This window comes from Paralichthys olivaceus, chromosome 12 (genome assembly GCF_024713975.1).
Source record: "Paralichthys olivaceus isolate ysfri-2021 chromosome 12, ASM2471397v2, whole genome shotgun sequence".
NCBI lineage: Eukaryota > Metazoa > Chordata > Actinopteri > Pleuronectiformes > Paralichthyidae > Paralichthys > Paralichthys olivaceus.
Window position 1 is genome coordinate 22,003,735 of NC_091104.1, and position 18,070 is coordinate 22,021,804.

Genomic DNA, 18,070 nt, shown 5'->3' on the forward strand with positions numbered 1-18,070 from the left:
CAACCTTTTCCTTTATGTTTCTTCTGTTTTTGTTCACTGAGTTTGTCCAGAGGCAGCTCGTTGAGATCAACAGTATACAGGTTCCTGGCCAACACCTACAAAACAGAGACATAAACACTCCTTCAGTACTTTCAACCCACTGACAAGTGTGTAGCTGCTATGTGTCATCAATGGTGACAGTCAAGAAAAGGAAAGTACTTGACGAATGAAGAAAATAAATTAGTGATTATATTTTTTTTAGGTAAAAGACAAGCCAGAATAGTTTGGATTTCGAGGAGCACTGCTGACAGAAACATGCAGATAAACTGGATGAAAACAACCTTTAATGTCTAAAGTTCTCACTTTTCTGAGGAGTTTGGATGTTTAACAACACGTTCTGACAGAGACAATGTTATGCAAGGAACTTTTGTGTTGAGCAATCTGATAGTTAAGAAACTGAAATGTCATTCAGAAGGAGAATTAGTAAAGGCGCCTTGTTAATACTGTGTGCATTTTCCAATAAGAACAAAAGCGTGCTGTGACATCCGAATATGCTGCTGAGTTTGGTGAGAGGTTTCAGGTCATGAACAGTAAAGAAAAGGAAGCAGAAGTAACGTTGCTGTTTAATATGGAACCAGCTAATTTCCCTGACAACCTACAGCATTAAATCGTTGAGCTGCAAAGTGAAAACAACAAGCTCAGAGCTTAACAACTCCCTCTGCTCTGTATTTACATACTTTTCTGAGGAGACATGTTCTGAAGTTTGTATCCCTGTTTGGGACGAAGATAGGCTGAGAGCAGTTCTTTTCAAAACTGATTAATAGAAAGTCCGACTGACCCAAACCTGGAAAACCAGCTGTGAGTATCATTATAACCACAAGCAGTTCCAGACCCTGGCCGTTGCCACAGTAGTGTGATATACTAGTTAAATTCTTTAGTATGGCCTTCAAATGATGATATACATTATAAAGCAAAGGACCATGAGGATGGGAGGAGAAGAACAGCTGTCACTGCAACTTGCATCTCCAAAGGCATGGCCCCCATTTATACAGTTGAGAAAAAATATGAGTAACAAGCCAGGAGTAAGGATGTGTATATTTATCTGGATATAAAATAAATTACCATATATTGGGATATGAGATTTTGGTCTTATCACACAAAGTTATTCATATGCACATCGCAGGATGCTTGATATAATGTTTGGCAGTACCTTGGTGAGGGTTTCCATGGTGAGAGACCACTCTGTGACCAGTTCCTCCCAGCATGTCAGGGAGGACAGGACGGAGAGCAGGTCATCCCACAATTCCCTGCTGATGTAGACGTTTAAGTTCCCCTTAATCCAGGCTACTATTAGAGTCTGTGCAGAAAGAGGGGGGGGTTAAATGATATAACGTTTTATTAGAAAAGATTTCTACAAATAAAAACAGAATAATAATTGGGACTGGACACTGACTGGATCATACTTGGGGACAATTAAACTTCATATAAGTGTTCTAAATCATTAAAGTGTGTCCATGCATAAGCAAGACTTCAATTAATTGTTTTTACAAAGATTTCTGTATTCTGACTAAGAGCAATGAGGGAAACTGGATATCTGAGAAGCCAAACCCAAAATCATATTCAAGTAAACTACTCTTTTATTAGATGATTAGACAGTTGCCTGTCATGCATCATGTACTTTTACACAATCAACTGATAATAATATATACCCTATTACATATAGTTTAGTAGACAACCATATATTAAGCATCTAGAATACCACAAGCCCATCTGTCTTCCAGAGACTGTGCAGAGAAAAATCCGGTGTCCTTCCTGGTTTTCAGTACTTAAAGTTTTTACCTTATTTGATATAGTGATAGAAATGTACCTGAAAGATAGGTCCAGCCAGTCTCCCCGACAGTGTGTTGTTCTTCTTGCCCTGAGGCATGATGGACGGAGGTCTTTTCATCACAGACTCTGTCACCCTCAGCAGTACCAATAAGATTTGCTCCCTATGAAACAAACACATGCACCAAAATTAAAGTTGAGCTGCGCTTAAATAATCCCAGTCTGCACTAAGAAGTAACATTGATTGTGTAAGTCCAGCTTTTCTTTCTTTTTTTACCATGTTTTATTGTCCATGGTCTCGTGCATGACGAGGCTGCGGTAGATGTTCAGGACTCGCTTGCACATGTCGACATGCTCCTCTAACAGGATCTTGATGTCGTTAGCAGGCTCGATGAGAAAAACATTAGAGGAGTGGGTGATAAACACCTGCAGACAAGCAGACAAGTGGTTAGGATGGTAAATGGGTCAAAACTCACTTCTCCAAAAAGTAAAAAAAAAAAAAAAAAAAAAAAAGAGGATGCTGCAACGATTAGACTGTTTGAGTGAGACACGAAGACAAATTGGAACCGTACCTGTAGTGTAGTCTGAACTCCAGCATGAACACTGTACTCCAGCAATTCACTGTCAATCACTTTGTTCATTCCCTGACAAGGAAAGCAAACACACACACAGTTCTGTTTACTCATGGACTGTCATCCAGCCTCATCCTGGGCTTCCGATCAGAATTTAAAACTGAAATTCCAGTTTTAAAGCAGGAAGTTTAAAACAAGTGGGCATTAACAAGGAATGTGTAAGGAATGTAATATGTATGTGTCCATAAATAACTGTTCCCATGGGCCATAATTTATTACCTCCGACAAAAGGTTATGTTTTCACTTTTTTAGGATGATTTTTATTATGTTGAGTGTAAAGATTTTTAGGGTTTATTATGAAATGGTGGCAGGACAAATTCAAAAATGATGGGCTGCCACAGTCTGGATAATTAATGGGGAAAAACAGCTTTCCAAAACTTGTTCCTCACCTCGTCTTCCTTGTCCCCGTGCTGAGAGCCTGAATCCAAACTGCCACCTGTGGCAATGGGATAATGTCCCTCGTCTGGTTCCTTCATAAACACTGGTTTGTCCTCCATGGAGATCCATTCCTGATAAACACGGACCACTTTTCGCATCGCTGCCGCTTCACACATGGGAAGAAGAAATGCCTATATTGGCAAAGACAAACACATAATAATTAGAATATCAGATTTCCTAAAAAAAACAGATTATTAATTAGTTTAAAGAAAAAAAAAGTTGGAAGACCAAGTGGCCTGTACACAGGCTACTGCACATACGTTTTCTCTAAAAATAGAAATAAATCTACCTAGAGCTACTCAAAATGCAGCCATAGCATTGTATCGGATTGCAAGTCAAAGGTGTGACATACTGAAAAAAACAAGATTTTTATAGCACCTTTCAAGGGACCCTGACACCTATATAATGTCAAAAACTGCTATTTCCCCTTCACCTGTCTAAAGATCTCTGTGATGAAGTTGACGTTGGTTCTGGAGCAGGTCAGCACTCTTCTCACAACCTCCATGTCCGTCAGCTGCTCCTCATCCATGGAGCAGAGCGAGGAGGAGCTGGGTTCCCTCTCAGTCAGGGTAGATGTGTTGGAGTGGCTCTGCTCGGGGTCAGCCCCGAACCCGGACCCCCCAGATAGCCCCATGCTGCCTCCTCCTGGCCCAGAGGAACCCCCGCTACTTTCCAGGTGGCTGTCTGATCGGCTTACGCCTCCGCCGCTGTCTTCTGAGCTGCCTGCAGAGCGAGCTGCCAGGCCCGCTGCTGCTCGCTGGTGGTCAACAGTAACGCAGGTTATACAGTGCAGTGAGAAAATAAAACAACTGGATGAACAAAGTTATTTTTACATTTTATATTCCATCGACTTATCTATCATCAGCTTTTTCATATGCCATTTCTAATGTGTTTAATATGAATAGGAGAATATCTGGGTAGTTAGCATGAACTCATTTATCAAATCACACAGTATTTCCCAATAACACAATATTAGTGCATTACCTGTATGTTCTTGGGGACACTCTCTCCCTCTGTTCCTGGGATGTGTGTTTGTGTGTTAGGTCGTGGCTCCAGCCAAAAGGAAACCAGCCAGCGTATGAAGATGACTCTGGCCTGAAGGAAACTCTCCTTGGTGCAGTAAAGGGTCTCACCCCCGTCTTGCTCCCTGCGAACCACACTGTAGTAAGGCTTAGGACGCATCGGAGGCACGTCTACAGGGAAAGAGGAAAGTCTTTATTCATGTGGTATAGGATTTGCAGAGATACGACATTACTGCTGAGTCTGTGTTTTCCAATGAGTTTCCAGATTTACAGTATCTTGTACTCACCCATAATGGGGTTGTAGAGGCTGGTTTCCATGGCAAAGTTGGGGAAGATGTGAGGAAGGTAAAACTTCCTGAAGTGACCAAAGAGGAAGCTGAAGCCCCGTTCATGGTTCTCTTTACAACGCCACTCGAGAGACTTGGCCTAATGGACACACACAGACAGACACACACACACACACTTGTGTTATACGTGCACAAAATAGGGTCAATTGGAGAAGAGCACCATTGTTTCAGGGGAGAATGATATCAGTGTGTTGATGACTGCATGCATTTGTGTATGAAAGCAGCAGGGGGAAATAGCAGAACAACATCAGTTTCTGTAAATAAGGGATGAAACTATTTGAGGAATTTAGTGACCAGTCATAGATTAGATGATATATCTATCAACCACCAGGTTTGTATAAGATAAATGACATTAACTGGTTGTATCCTCTATATTTAGCATTAGTGAGGCAGCAGAACAGGAGTGTAATTGTGTTAGATGTGTTAGTAAGAAATAATGATAATACCTGGTTTACCATGTATTTCAATAGGGCTTCTAGGAAGTAAGCAGTGAGGTCTTCCTGGTTCTTGTCGCCTGACTGAGGAGGAACCAATGGAGTGATCTCTTCCGGGGTCACCTGAGCTGGAGGGGGAAGAAGCAGAGGACTTATTGTTCATATTACAACATCGCTGCTAGTAGAAAAATAAAAGGGGCTCCTCGTGTTATCCAACATATATATCTTGTAAGCTCATTTATCAGTTAAACTCCACTGCGTGCATGTGTGTGTGTGTGTGTAGCACTAACTCTCTGTCAAAGTCAGCTGGGGGTTGATCAGAGTGTCCAGGGTACGTGGTGTCCCGTGGCAGAGTGGAGCTGGGAAGCCAGGAATCAAACAGGCAAACATGCAGAGCTGCTCCTGCTCTGCATTACTCTGTAACGCCTGCATCCACAGCAGGAACAGACGCACTCCTTCACGACGGATCTACAATGTAGATGAGAGAGGAAGACGAGAGAAGAGACATGAGGAGAAAACAAGTTAATATGAATTTACTATTGTTTTCTTCCAAATTTAAGACATGCTCAGTAGCACAGTCACAGCAAAAAAACTGACTCATCTTCATACATATCAAACTGATACAACCACCAAATTAGTGCGAATCCCTTCTCCTTATACATAAAACATATGACACATCACTTTGACTATGCCTTAAGCACATCAAATGTAAAGTGCATTCCAGCGCTGTTGGCATTTAACACAAAATAAGCAAAGTGAAACACTGTGACTTTAAAGAGAAACACACTGTGCAGACAGTTTACAGACAAGGCTTGTCTAAGGTTATGATGCTTTTGATAACTGAAAAGATTAAGAAGTAGAAGGTCGACATGTTGGAGGCCAGAGGAATAACATGGACTATCACTGAAAGATAATACAGTCAACAAAACAGAGCCGTACCTTTAAAGAGTTCCCCGTGTGTAACAGCTTTTTGAGAATTAGCCCTGTGAGAGAAAGACATTTGGTCATTTAAAAAATCAGCAGCTTACGTCACATTTGTCTTGATGAAGGAAAATGGAAACACATGAAAATCAACTGACGAGTGATAGGCCATGTTATTCAAGAGTGGTTCAACCTGATTCAACAATGTATAGTATTCTGCTGCACTCTGATCTGTTGTATATATGTACTAGATAAACTGCAGCATGCTACATGAAAAGCTGTGGAGGGTGTTTTTGTGGGAGATACCGATGCTGTGGAACTGCCATCGGCTCTGGATCCTCTCTGGAAGGAGTTGGAGAATTTTCTGGGGGTAAAAAAAGATTTGCATAATGAGATAATAATTAAGAAATGAGTTACAATGCAACGCTTTAAATATTTGTTTTTTCAATTAGGAAAGGATGTCATAACCAAAGCTTTGCTGTATATCACGGTATAAACTAGCCAATTTATCTTGATAACAACTTCTGAAACTTGTTTGTTATTCACTGGGACAAACTATTATATAATTATATTAATTTAACTAGACCTAGGCAGTTTCCTTATGAAGCCAAATTTTAATTTACTAGATCCAGATTTTTATTTGGATCTGCACCTAACTGCACACACTCAGAAATACCAGTCCCTTAATTATGCCAGATTTTTTCATCAAGATCATGAGTGAAGGATGGGTACTTCCTTGGGTCATCCCCCACCCCTCTTCAAAATTTAATAGAAATTGGTTGAGCAGTTTTTGCATAATGCTGCTAAAAATCAAACCAACAAACTGAAGGAAAACACTTCTTGGCAGAGTTAAAGGGATTCTTAAGTGATCAGTAATTCTATTAAAACCTGTTATTGCTCTAGCTACAACTTTCAAGGCACTCTTTTGTTTTTTTGGAGTTTGGAGGGGCAACTTGATGTCAGTAACACCCATGCTCTCGTGCTGATATCATATCCTGGCTACTCTAAGCACCACCAGTCAGTTTGGAGTGTTGCAAAATGCCAGTGGTCTGAAGAGGCTGAGGTCAAATTCAGCTGGTGTTGTGGTACTGAGACCACCTGCAGACATCACAAACACCTCAGTGAATAATGTCAGAACTCTGTTCTAAAGCCCCTCTGAATCTAGCGTTTAGTTTAAAGAGAAGTAAAGCTTCCATCCCTACTGAAGAATACATTCCACTCAAATCCTCAGTGCTCAATAATCTACATTAATCTACAGTTCATCTACAGTTTTGAAGGATGTGAAATAAACAAAATGTTTTTAAGATGGAACAGAAATGCTTTAGCCATTTACTCATGCTACTGTCCGTGCTAATAATAAAGCAATAAATATTTTGTTCATCATACATTGTCATAGTGTGTTTTGGACACCACTGTGGAAGCTCCACAACTGTTCGGGTTATCCAGCAGGTTTCTCAAGACTTCCATTTTGGGTAGAAATGAGATTTAATTACCTCAAAGATGAAGAGGATTGAGTCCAGCTCCTCCCTCTGAGACTTGTGACCTGAAACAAGATCAAGTTCTTTACTGTTATTTCCGCAGTGCACACTGGACTTACAAGGCAATGGCAGCAAAATATTGTTCTACACAAGGCAAAATATACAGGAGGAGACACAAGTTAAATTACTAAAACCAGATATACACTGGTCAAGTACAGTTACAGCCTTCTTTTGGTAATGCTGAATATGTATTTGTGCAATAATTAATATTTTTTGTATATTGTATTGTACATTCTGTAATATTTACAATTGTACAGCGTACAATATAACATAACTTCTGACCAATTCTAGAATGGTTTTTTTTCAACTTTAACTAATAAAATCACTTATAACACTGTTACATATTGTTAAGTTCAGGAGCACAATTGCAGCAACAGATGGTACTGTTAAATACAGAGCTGAAGAAGAGCTTTGAAATCACATGAGAACGTGAGTATGACCAGTCAAAGTCACAGAGTCTCAGCTAAATATGTATTTGCCATTAGTTAGGATCCAGAACACAACAAATTTGGGTTCTATTGGTTTCTCATGTGATGAAATCAACCAAATGTCATTAAGATCAGTGATGGTAATAAGAACATAATATGTATATCAGCTGGAGGAAAGCCTAATAATTTAGCTCTATTAGCCATGACATGTTGACATGCCCACCCTGTTTGTGTTATACCCTTACCTTTTTGCTTGAGGCTGACCTCAATGGTAACAAAGTTTTCAAAGAAGACATAGTAGATATGGGAGTAGTTCACGTCAAAGAACTGTTTCAGCTCTGCAGGCTCTGCGTTTTCTGGAAAATGAGAATGAAGATAAAGCATTAACAAGAACACACCGACTGGAGAGGAACACAATGGTTACATTGTCCGGAAGTTTTCATAGCACAACAAAACTGATCTGATTCCAAGGCTGTCCTCAGGTTTATCCATCACCTCAATTGCTGATAAAATGTAGACATATCCACCACACCACTACATACACAACATCAAATGTGCTCAGCCTGACAATCAGGTGTGTCTTTCCTCCACTCACATATTTGTATGCAGTTAGAGAGACAAAAAGTGAATACAATACGACAAAGAGAAGGGACACAAGTTCCAACTCAATACCTTGTCATTACTTCTCTTTTCATTTGTAGGAGAAATGTTTTTAGATTTCAAATTTTAAATGTTGTCAAGACATTACATCACATTTGAGTAAAGTCACCTCACAGCAGCCTCTGGGTTCTTTAAATACGCATGTGACCCATCGAGCAGAAAAGACTTACAATCATAGATGTACTCTCTTCTGAAGGGTCTGACGTTTACCTTCTAACTTCCTGTGCTTTCTGGACTGAATCTCTGCCTCAACGCCACTGGCTGACATTAGGAAGGAGACACACTGACTCACACACTGAGATAAAACACATGTTTAAACCACCGCAATAATTCAAGGTCAAAACTAGAGGAAAAATAACCACCCACAAGCATGTAGTACATTAGGCTACACACCGAGGAAAACACACACACGCACACACACACACACACACACAGAGCCATAGTGGTTGCCCTTGTAAGGTGTCAGTGGCCAGGCGGTTCAGTCTCTTCTTCTGGGGGACATTTTAACAAAACATTTGTCGACACTTTTCATCTCTTGAACAATCGTTATTTTTCTACAACTCCGATAAGAAACAATGACCCACTCCTTACATGCCTGACAAAACATTGTAATGTACCAGCACCAAACACCAAGTTAAACCCTCACATGTTCAATGAAACAAAACTGTTCCGTTGTTTTAGTCACTTCGGTTGTGTAGACTATTGGTGTAGAATTACCTGAAGAGAAAGATGTAACTGTCAGAACCTAAATCCACAGAGGAAGTGGGGCAAGTTCTCCAAGACGTCTGGAGCAGCCTTCCTGCCAAGGTTTTTGATAAAATGTTCACAAGTGCAGCAAAAAGAAGTGGTGCTGTTTGAAAGGTAGAGGGAGGTGACACGAACACTGACTTTCTTGAGGCTTTTTTTCTGTTAAGAGTACTTTGAATTAAGTTAACTAATAAATCAAAAAATGTGTGCCATTGTTTCATGTCTTTTGCACAGGATTGGATATTTGCCTACTGCTATACGTTACAGCCAATAAGTGTGAACCCGCAATTTATAAAATAACCTCCTTTGCTCTGAGGTTTCCATAATGGTTTGTTTTTTGTTTGCAAAGGAAAGGCTTTGCTAACTTTTATGTGAAAACAAGGTTCCTCAAGGAATTAGTTTGAGGAGCAGTACCTTAAAAACCTGATAGGATCAAGTGGATTACAGAGCAGTGAAAATGCGTCTTGTTGAATCATCCTTTCAGATCAAGTATGGACTGATCAAATAGAGAAAATTAGCAGACAACCTAAGTCAAGGTTTCTACAGGTTTCAAGTTAAATGTATGTAATGATGAATGAAAATAAAGACCGATGTCATGTACAACAGATATGGAAGTACAGTCCTGCAATTACTTCCTCTTCCCCATAATTGAAGATAAGAGGAAGTTGACTTGCAAAGTTATCTCTCAAACTACAGACAACAAAAGTAGGTATCTATAGTCTTTACCGCAGCCAAACGGATTGTACTGACATACATTCTGACCAGGGTGTTTATAGATTACCAGCTTGCAGTTCTCTGGAGGCCTTGTATGTAGTTTTATTAGTGTGCTAACATATAATACTGCTGAGGAAGAACTACAACACTATAAACATCGCATGCCGCCAAAACATTTTTCTTTCAAGTTTAAAGTGTTACAGAATTAGCATTAACTAAGACCTAGCCAAATGTATATAAGACCTTATATGTAATATTTTAACTAATCTAAGGCCCCAAATTCTGATTATGAGATTGTAGACATTTAAAAACCCCTGGAGACCCTGCAAAGTCCTCACTCTGTTTCCATTAATGCAAAGGTAAACATATTTTTGTGGGGGAACCTGTTTAAGAGTAAAGAAAACTGGACAACTGGGAATGATGGCTACATAAACAATGTACAACAACACAGACGAGTAGTCTGCTTGCTCTCTAAAATGGCACTGGGCCATACTTTCACATCAGTGCTACATTCACATGCCCACATGCATCTGATTCAAGTGCTGGCCTGGCACCATCATTAAAACATGGGAGTATTCATTTTCAAACAATGTCACTGCAAGTGTGTTTGAGTTTGCAAGTCAGGGATTTTTATCAAGGTCTTGTGTTCCCCATGGAGTACAAAGAGGGGGCACACCCCATTTCTCACACACACACACACACACACACACACACACACACACACACACACACACACACACACACACACTAGTAGCTCACACAATAGAAACAGGAAGCTGGGCTACTGTACTGGACAGAGAAAGGAAATCATTGAGCTCGTTTTCCCTCTCAGGTCAGTGTGTGTTTTTGCCTGTGAATGTTTACATGTGTGAGAGAGCTAATGTTTGTCAGTGAAAGACACACACAGGGACTCAAACATCTGTCACTCATTCATACGCATTACCTTGTCATTTCCCCTGTTCTTTCCACACCGTGCTGTGCTGTAACACAACTAGCAAACAGAGTCTATTTGCCAAGGTCTTTTTGCAGCAGCACTCCGGCCCTGCTGCAGGCACACCCCTGGAGAAATCACAACAGCCTGACTACAACAGTGTGTTGCATCCACCGCTGTGTCTCAATATAATGCTGTCAGACACACATGTTCCCACTAGGGCAGCAAAAACTTCCCCCCAGACAATTCATTATGCAGAGATGCCAAGCCAAAGTCCATTCAGAATACCTGACACCTGTCAATTACACGTATTCAAACCATCTTCTAACAGAGCATGTCTCACTCGTAATCAGTCATCACTACACCATGCTCATTCAACCATTATAAACATTAACAAATGTCTTAAAGGTACACGAGATGAAATGATTCGTCACTGACCACAGGTAGAATCCCGATTGATAAGTGGACGATAGAATATATGAAAATCGTCTGTGGGCTTGTTATTAACAACATGCGCGTTTGTTTACATGCGAGGCAACTTCCACTGTGGTCATTTTCTGGGGGAGTCTGGTGTGGCGTGCCCTGCCTGCCCAGGCTGGCACGTACAGTGGAGGTGTATCCGCATGCTGAGGGGATTTAACTCACCTATGACGATCCTCAGATGTTTCAGCCTCGTCAACACATCCTTCTTCGGGTCCAACACTTTCTGTGTTGATTTTTTAACGTCGCCATGAGGCTTTTTGGAGAACATTCCTGAAGCGGCAGACACAAGAATGCGATGGTAGACAGCGAGGAGGAGCTAGCTGTGCGTGTAGCCGCTTCCACAGCCCCAGCTAGCGTTAATCTTCAAACTACCACCAAACGCCGACACTCCCGGGTCATGTATTCACACTGCGCCGAGAGGTTAGCAGTCCCCCGCAACGCCGCGGGGTTTAACGATCAACACGCGGGTGTGCCGGAGAGGACGCATTCTGTTTAAACTACGACAAAATACGTGAAACGTAGCGGGGCGAAGCATCCATCCATTGCACCTCCCTTCTTCCACAACAGCCTGAAGGCTAACCTGGCTAGTTAGCTAGCTCTGCTGTTCACTTAGAAAACATCATGGCGGGGGAGGGAAAACGAAATAATGGATAGCAGAGAAATTCAACGTTGATGTCGTTCAACAATATTCAAACTTTGTGTAGTTCGAGACAGATCACGTGCGTGTGGGATAATAATGAATGAAACCTCTGAAACAAACGGCTTTTACGGTTTTACTGCCGTTGGGAGTTTTTAGCACCTCTCGATTACTCTGTCTCGAGCTACAGCGGTGGTTTCTGGGTAGTGTAGTCCACGGGTGGGACGTAAGACCGTTACTGTTATGGATATCAGCGACACAGAAAACTACAGTTCCCTTTACAAATGAGAGCTTCGCACTGTGATTTGTTTTTAGCTTAGCACGGACACGAGTGGAGCAGTAACCGAGGGAAAAACACGACCAAGCCAAATTGTTCTTAGATTAGTTTGGACTTGAACGCTCTCACACACCTCCAGGTCTTCCACACACTGTGAGTTATGATTTTATCCTCAGGCTTCATCGTTTATGTTTTTTTAATCAAATCGTTTCTGTCTCGCTTGCTACCTAACTGCTGTGAGTTACAGACATGCTAACGCAATGCTAACTTGACGTGTTGACGTTTGTGTATGTTTATTTCCTCTGTACATGTGTAAAAATAACCAATAAACCAAACAGCTACGATCTCTAGTGAGTTTAAATTGCTATGCATCAGTAACTTTTAATCAAATTATCTTCGAGCAATAATATACAGTAAACCTTTCTACCAATAGGGCTCCATTGTTTCCAGGGATCTTATTGACGTAACATTATTTAATACTAGATTTCAGAATTCACCAAAAGGTATGTGTCACAATCAAATGATGTTATAATGTTATGAAATGTGAAAGAATCCAAAATATTAGATCAGTAATAACAATGATTCATTATCTATACATCTTATCCTTTCTGTTGTAGGAGCGTTAGAGCCACAATAATAATAATAACACAATTGGAACAATAGTTGCGACCAAATTGTCATTCATTTTTAATGTGCAAACTCTTAATCTTATCATTTCTTTCATTACTTCATGTCTCTCGAGTGTAAGATGACTATGCTGTCTTTACAACTGTTACACTCTGTTATGATAATGCCTCCTGCCGATAAGAAAACATCAGTAATAATAAGCTGATAAATTACACACTGCAACGAAGAATCACAAGTGCTTAGAGATCTATTAGTCATTTATCGTCCGTAAGCCTGAATTGGAATCAAATAACAAGTCCAAACCTTTGTGTTGTAAGTACAGCTGTCAAAGGAGATTGTTGTTGTCTAGTAATCTAACACTCCCAGTCTGTAGAGAGTAGCTGCCATGCCGGTGCACCGTGACCGGGAGAAGAAGGAGAGTACAGCAGAAGAGATGGAGGTGGAGGAGCAGGAGCAGGAGGCGTCCAGCACAGAGGAGGAGGACTCTGACACCTCCTCTGTCTCTGAGGATGGAGACAGCTCAGGTGAGGAATTAGGAAACCTGATGTGGGTGATTAAAAAACGGTTTTCTAACCCAGCTAAGAACTGCTTTGATGCAACAATAATGTTTTACAGGTTTCAAAATTAGACAGAAGTAACAAGCAGAGAAAGAATATGAAGTGTGTGTGTGTGTGTGTGTTGATACCTTTCCAGAAATGGATGAGGAGGACTGTGAGCGGAGGAGGGTGGAGTGTCTGGATGAAATGTCCAACCTGGAGAAACAGTTCACTGATCTCAAAGACCAGTAAGACCAACACTGATTTTTCATTAGTTTGTCTAAAATGTAAATAAATAAATTAGTTGTACCGTTATTTATTTGTATCTGTGTTTGTGTGCAGGCTGTATCATGAGCGGCTTAGTCAAGTGAACAGTAAGCTGTCAGAGGTGGAGGCTGGTCGGGCAGCAGAATATCTGGAGCCTCTGGCAGTACTGCTGGAGAACATGCAGGTTCGCACTAAAGTAGCAGGTAAGTTAAACACACTCATACACATTCATTCAAGTCATACATGCTCTGGTGTCCCTAGTCACTCTCACTGTGTGTGTGTCTCTCTCAGGTATCTACAGAGAGCTGTGTCTGGAATCTGTCAAGAACAAGTATCAGTGTGAGATCCAGGCAGCATGCCAGCACTGGGAGGTTCGACATACACACACACACACACACACACACACACACGCACACACACACACACGCACACACACGCACACACACACACACACACACACACACACACACACACCATCATGTAAAACACAGATCGAAAACAAACACATGCATCCACATACAGTACATTACAAACATTAGATAAATAGAATAATACATAAATAAATTACAATTAAATAAAATGTTATATATTCCTATTGATGAAAATTATAATGCAACATCATCTAGAGAGAGTGTGTGTGTGTGTGTGTGTGTGCGCGCGCGTGCGCGGGCAGGCGTGTGTGGGAGAGAACCTTAATAATAATATAATCTAAAAAATTGTTTATACAATTGCACTTTTGTATTTTAGTGCACAATTGTATCTTAAGTCAAGTAAAGAAAAACACATACGTTGATCACTCTAACTTATCAGTTAAGTAAATGTAATAATGTTACGGCACAACATAAATTTATTTTACTGCTTGCTCACATATTGTGAACACGACTTGTGTGTGTGTGTGTGTGTGTGTTTGTGCAGAGTGAGAAGCTGCTGCTGTTTGATACGGTGCAGAGTGAACTGGAGGAGAAAATCAGAAGACTGGAGGAGGACAGACACAGCATAGACATTACATCAGGTAACGTGTTACGTCATAAATGTGCCACTAAACACAACACATTTTGATTACGGTAATAAGCAGAGTGTATTACATTCAGTGCACAAACAAAATACTGTAATCTGTCTGTCTTTGTCTAAATCTGTCTATCAGAGCTGTGGAATGACGAGTTGTCAGGGAGGAAGAAGAGGAGAGACGCTTTAAGTCCCGATAAGAAGAAAAGAAGACCTTCAGTGGTGTCTGATATCCTTTTACTGCTAATACCTCTGTCACTGATCACATTGATACTAACTCTAAGTATTTCTACTTTAAATTCTTCTAAAAAATCCTTGTATCTTAACGTGACTTTATGTTTAAATTTTAATTCACTCCTACTCCCTATGTAATTGTCCTTAACCCATATATTGTCCACGCCCATATATTGTCTATATGCTTCCTGACTTGGACATCCTGGAGGACTGGACAGCCATCAGAAAGGTGTGTATAGTTATATGTGGAGGTGTGTGTTTGTTCACAGGCTGCCTTTGTCTCTGCATTTTCTAACAACCTGTGTGTCTGTGTGATTTGCTGTTTTCCAGGCTGTGGCCACACTCGGTCCCCACAGGAAGTCTGACCCTGACAGCCCCGTGTTCCCATTCAGACCAGATAGAAACAGACCCATACTAAACTGCTGAGGCCCCCCCCCCCCAAAACACACACACACACACCTTCCATCCATTCGTTAAGAATTGCATAAAAATACACTCTGTGGAACATTTGTCCGAATCTTCCCACAATGCACTGCACTGCACAACCAACAGTTACACCAGTCGGTAAGCTGCCTCTTAGTTTCTGTTTCCCTGAGTGGATAAGAGAGGAGTGCTCTGTTAATAGACCATTAAAAGTAAATCAAGGGCTTGATTCCAAAATTATACACATTATATAAATGCATAAACATGAATAAAAAATGTGATGTTCATAGTTCAACGTACATTTATAACTTTAACGTTTTTAAAAGTGTTTTCAGGGTGTAAAAACTGCTGACAAGACATCATCACTGGACACTAAAACAAACAAAATCAGGGTTTTATTTGTTAAATGGATTTAAATAGACAACTAATTCGCCTATTGAGACAAAAACCTGGTCCTGGTAAAAAATGAGAACATAATTTAATCAGTCCTTGAACCATGTTTACATGTCACGTGTCTATGACATCATTTCAGACAGTGTTTTTACAAAGACCTCTGAGCATGAGATCACAACCGTCTTTCCTCAAAGTAGGTGCCACATTTTGGATTTGGAACGATCGGTGGCTAATGTTTTTAAGTCCTTGTTTACGTGACGATCCATCCACTTGGATCCACACACAGTAAAGTATTTTTAACACTTCAAACTAGATTTTTTTTTTATGAGGGTGTTAATGTCTTATCACATTAACACAAAAATGCATGTTTTTTTACAACCTAGTTAACACTCTTCAGTACACAGTAACCACCACCTTCCATCATCTGCAGTTTAACCTCAGGTCGTACATGTATGGTTTTCCCACTTGTCTGGCCATTATTACTTGCAGGAAAAGATTCTTTGCGTTTGAACATTGAAAGTTTAGTTTTATTTTTCTGTGCTCGAGCATTCAGATGAGTATTTGAACAAAGTAGTCACATTTCTGACGAGGCCCCACATTGTGCGTAATTGATATTTCATCTCAGATAAAGCAGGTTATTGACAACGTTTCCAATGACACATGAGGAAATACTGGTTTATATATGAACCTGGTCTATTGTTCCATGAAATATTTTAATTTGTTTTATTTTTTTACGTAGACCAGTTTGAATATTTTGTATGAGATTAATAATTATTCTTTATGATGATGTTTTTAATAGTTAGGTGACCACAGTGTTTAATTTTTTCTCCGACAGCACACATCAGTGCCCACATTTGGAATGTCACCATCGTGTGTGTTTGTATTAGTGATGCATCTTGTATTTGTAGGAATACATGGCTTTTTTTTTTGCCATCTCTGAGCTCTTTCATCATGAGAAGGATGCTCGATGAATGCATACCTCGGCTTTTGGACCTCACTGTCCTTTGTTTTATTTTAACTCAAGGCCAAATGTTACACAATCAACATATGAAGCGTTAGGCGTAAAATACAGAGGTATCCCTGAAAATATATCAACAAGGTGTTATTCTTGTATCGTTCTCTGCTTTTAGTATCTACCTCTTCTCTCTTTCACTCTGACTTGTAAAAATCACTTGTTCATGAACATGTAAGTGCTTCCATCTTTATGCCCATATTGATTTTTATAATTTTCATTTCATTGTATTGCTGTTTTTTGTGGCTTTGATTTGTCAGGATGTTTTCTTGAAAGCCTGCAGCGATAACAGCTGATGGTGTAAAAGTGGAAGGAACCAAACCTTGTTCTTCCAACCTCACCCCTCCACTGAATCTTCACAGTTATAATCCACTCCGTTTATACAGGCTGATGAACAAACGGTCTTTTCATTGTACAGATTCTTTTATATGTAAACCGATTTGTGAAGAGGAAGGTGGTGCGGATGTGAAATATTCAAATTGATATTTTTCGACAGTTTATGTTCAGTAATGCATCAGGTACATTTATGTCTTTTTCGTTAATGATGTTGATGGGTTTTACAATTAAACATTTTATTATCACTTTGTGGTCTCTGTTTGTAGTATTTATAGCGGTCAATTCTCAGAGTAACCGTACTGTCAGAGCAAGAGGAGCCTCAGTCCTGGCTCTATGCATGGGATTATTATATCACTGATGAGAAAGAAATATTAAGGAGATGTCAAGAGAGTGCAGATTTCTTAGTAGGACCTAAAGACAACATACAGGACCTGATAAGGAGGCTTAACCAATTCTGGATCGGAGAGGACTTGTCAATACACACTATAAATCCCCTTAATTATATAACTATTGATCACACTCAGTATCTCCTCTAGAGCAACACCAGTGCACATCATCTACCTTTTTCTAACACAGCATTGACTACATAGTGCATGGAGATCATAAAAAGGCCCTTGTCATTTCTTACATATTCAACAATGTATATTTTTATATTTAAACCACTACTAGAGAACATTAAATATGTGATGTAAGAAACTTGGAACATATTTTTAAATGCATGTATAAGATGACCTCAGTCACCTGTCAGTCAGTTAGATGGCAAGGAGTCAGGTGGACGTAAAAACAAACAGCTCATTAGTTAATGAACTGTTGTATTACTTTACAACACAACTTTAAAGTTGTATTATTTTGCAATAATTTCCAGGTAATTGAATTAGTTTCAATTCAATTCAAAACAACTTTATCTGGAGGGCAATTCTAAGGCACACGGAGCATGTCACGTCAAGTAAAAACAAGAAACGATGACATCAGTTAGAAATCAGTGCAAAATATATGTAAAGGACCAGATAGCAGCAGATGAATAAATATTGTAGGGGAAACATTTAAGCTTATTTTCCTGTATATAATTTACTGATTTCAATACACACCCCACAGTTGACGAGGGCGCCCCTATAAGTTGGTGGGCATGGCGCATGGTTGGGAAGAGAAAGCGGGTTACAGCAGATGCCATCTATGACGAATTGTAGTGGCAAAAACCCCTGAAGGGTTTTCCCTTTAACCC

At 40.1% G+C, this 18,070-nt stretch overlaps 2 protein-coding genes across 13 annotated transcripts in view; one reads left to right on the forward strand and one right to left on the reverse strand.

Moving 5' to 3' along the window:
- Positions 1-11,687, reverse strand: part of ralgapa1 (Ral GTPase activating protein catalytic subunit alpha 1) — a 72,186-nt gene extending 60,499 nt beyond the window's left edge. For 10 of the 11 annotated variants that reach the window (XM_069535241.1, XM_069535240.1, XM_069535236.1 and 7 more), the window contains exons 1-16: positions 11,264-11,687; positions 7,812-7,922; positions 7,094-7,143; positions 5,907-5,964; positions 5,619-5,662; positions 4,970-5,147; positions 4,692-4,807; positions 4,186-4,324; positions 3,861-4,069; positions 3,310-3,633; positions 2,828-3,007; positions 2,379-2,450; positions 2,084-2,232; positions 1,847-1,970; positions 1,190-1,336; positions 5-95 (exon numbers count right to left, since the gene is read on the reverse strand). In XM_069535241.1, the coding sequence (XP_069391342.1) occupies positions 5-95; positions 1,190-1,336; positions 1,847-1,970; positions 2,084-2,232; positions 2,379-2,450; positions 2,828-3,007; positions 3,310-3,633; positions 3,861-4,069; positions 4,186-4,324; positions 4,692-4,807; positions 4,970-5,147; positions 5,619-5,662; positions 5,907-5,964; positions 7,094-7,143; positions 7,812-7,922; positions 11,264-11,369 (2,098 nt within the window). In that variant the 5' untranslated portion in view covers positions 11,370-11,687. The remainder of the gene's footprint in view (positions 1-4; positions 96-1,189; positions 1,337-1,846; positions 1,971-2,083; positions 2,233-2,378; positions 2,451-2,827; positions 3,008-3,309; positions 3,634-3,860; positions 4,070-4,185; positions 4,325-4,691; positions 4,808-4,969; positions 5,148-5,618; positions 5,663-5,906; positions 5,965-7,093; positions 7,144-7,811; positions 7,923-11,263) is intronic. The other variant, XM_069535234.1, reaches the window with a different exon arrangement.
- A 333-nt stretch (positions 11,688-12,020) lies between these two features.
- On the forward strand, positions 12,021-17,093 carry brms1la (BRMS1 like transcriptional repressor a). Of its 2 annotated transcripts, none has more exons than XM_069535245.1 (9): positions 12,021-12,168; positions 13,016-13,166; positions 13,336-13,426; positions 13,521-13,648; positions 13,737-13,816; positions 14,361-14,457; positions 14,590-14,679; positions 14,849-14,913; positions 15,015-17,093. In XM_069535245.1, the coding sequence occupies exons 2-9, from the start codon at positions 13,028-13,030 to the stop codon at positions 15,108-15,110; spliced, it is 786 nt and encodes a 261-aa protein (XP_069391346.1). In that variant the 5' UTR covers positions 12,021-12,168; positions 13,016-13,027; the 3' UTR covers positions 15,111-17,093. The 2 variants fall into 2 exon arrangements, with proteins under 2 accessions (XP_069391346.1, XP_069391345.1); XM_069535244.1 differs by having other exon boundaries at positions 12,027-12,168; positions 13,009-13,166.
- Positions 17,094-18,070: the final 977 nt, after the last annotated feature.

Bases quoted from the DNA above. Each gene is read 5' to 3' on its own strand.
- brms1la (XM_069535245.1), top strand. From the start codon at position 13,028: ATGCCGGTGCACCGTGACCGGGAGAAGAAGGAGAGTACAGCAGAAGAG. The intron at 13,167-13,335 runs GTGAGGAATTAG...ATACCTTTCCAG, and splicing joins TGAGGATGGAGACAGCTCAG to AAATGGATGAGGAGGACTGT. The intron at 13,649-13,736 runs GTAAGTTAAACA...TGTCTCTCTCAG, and splicing joins GGTTCGCACTAAAGTAGCAG to GTATCTACAGAGAGCTGTGT.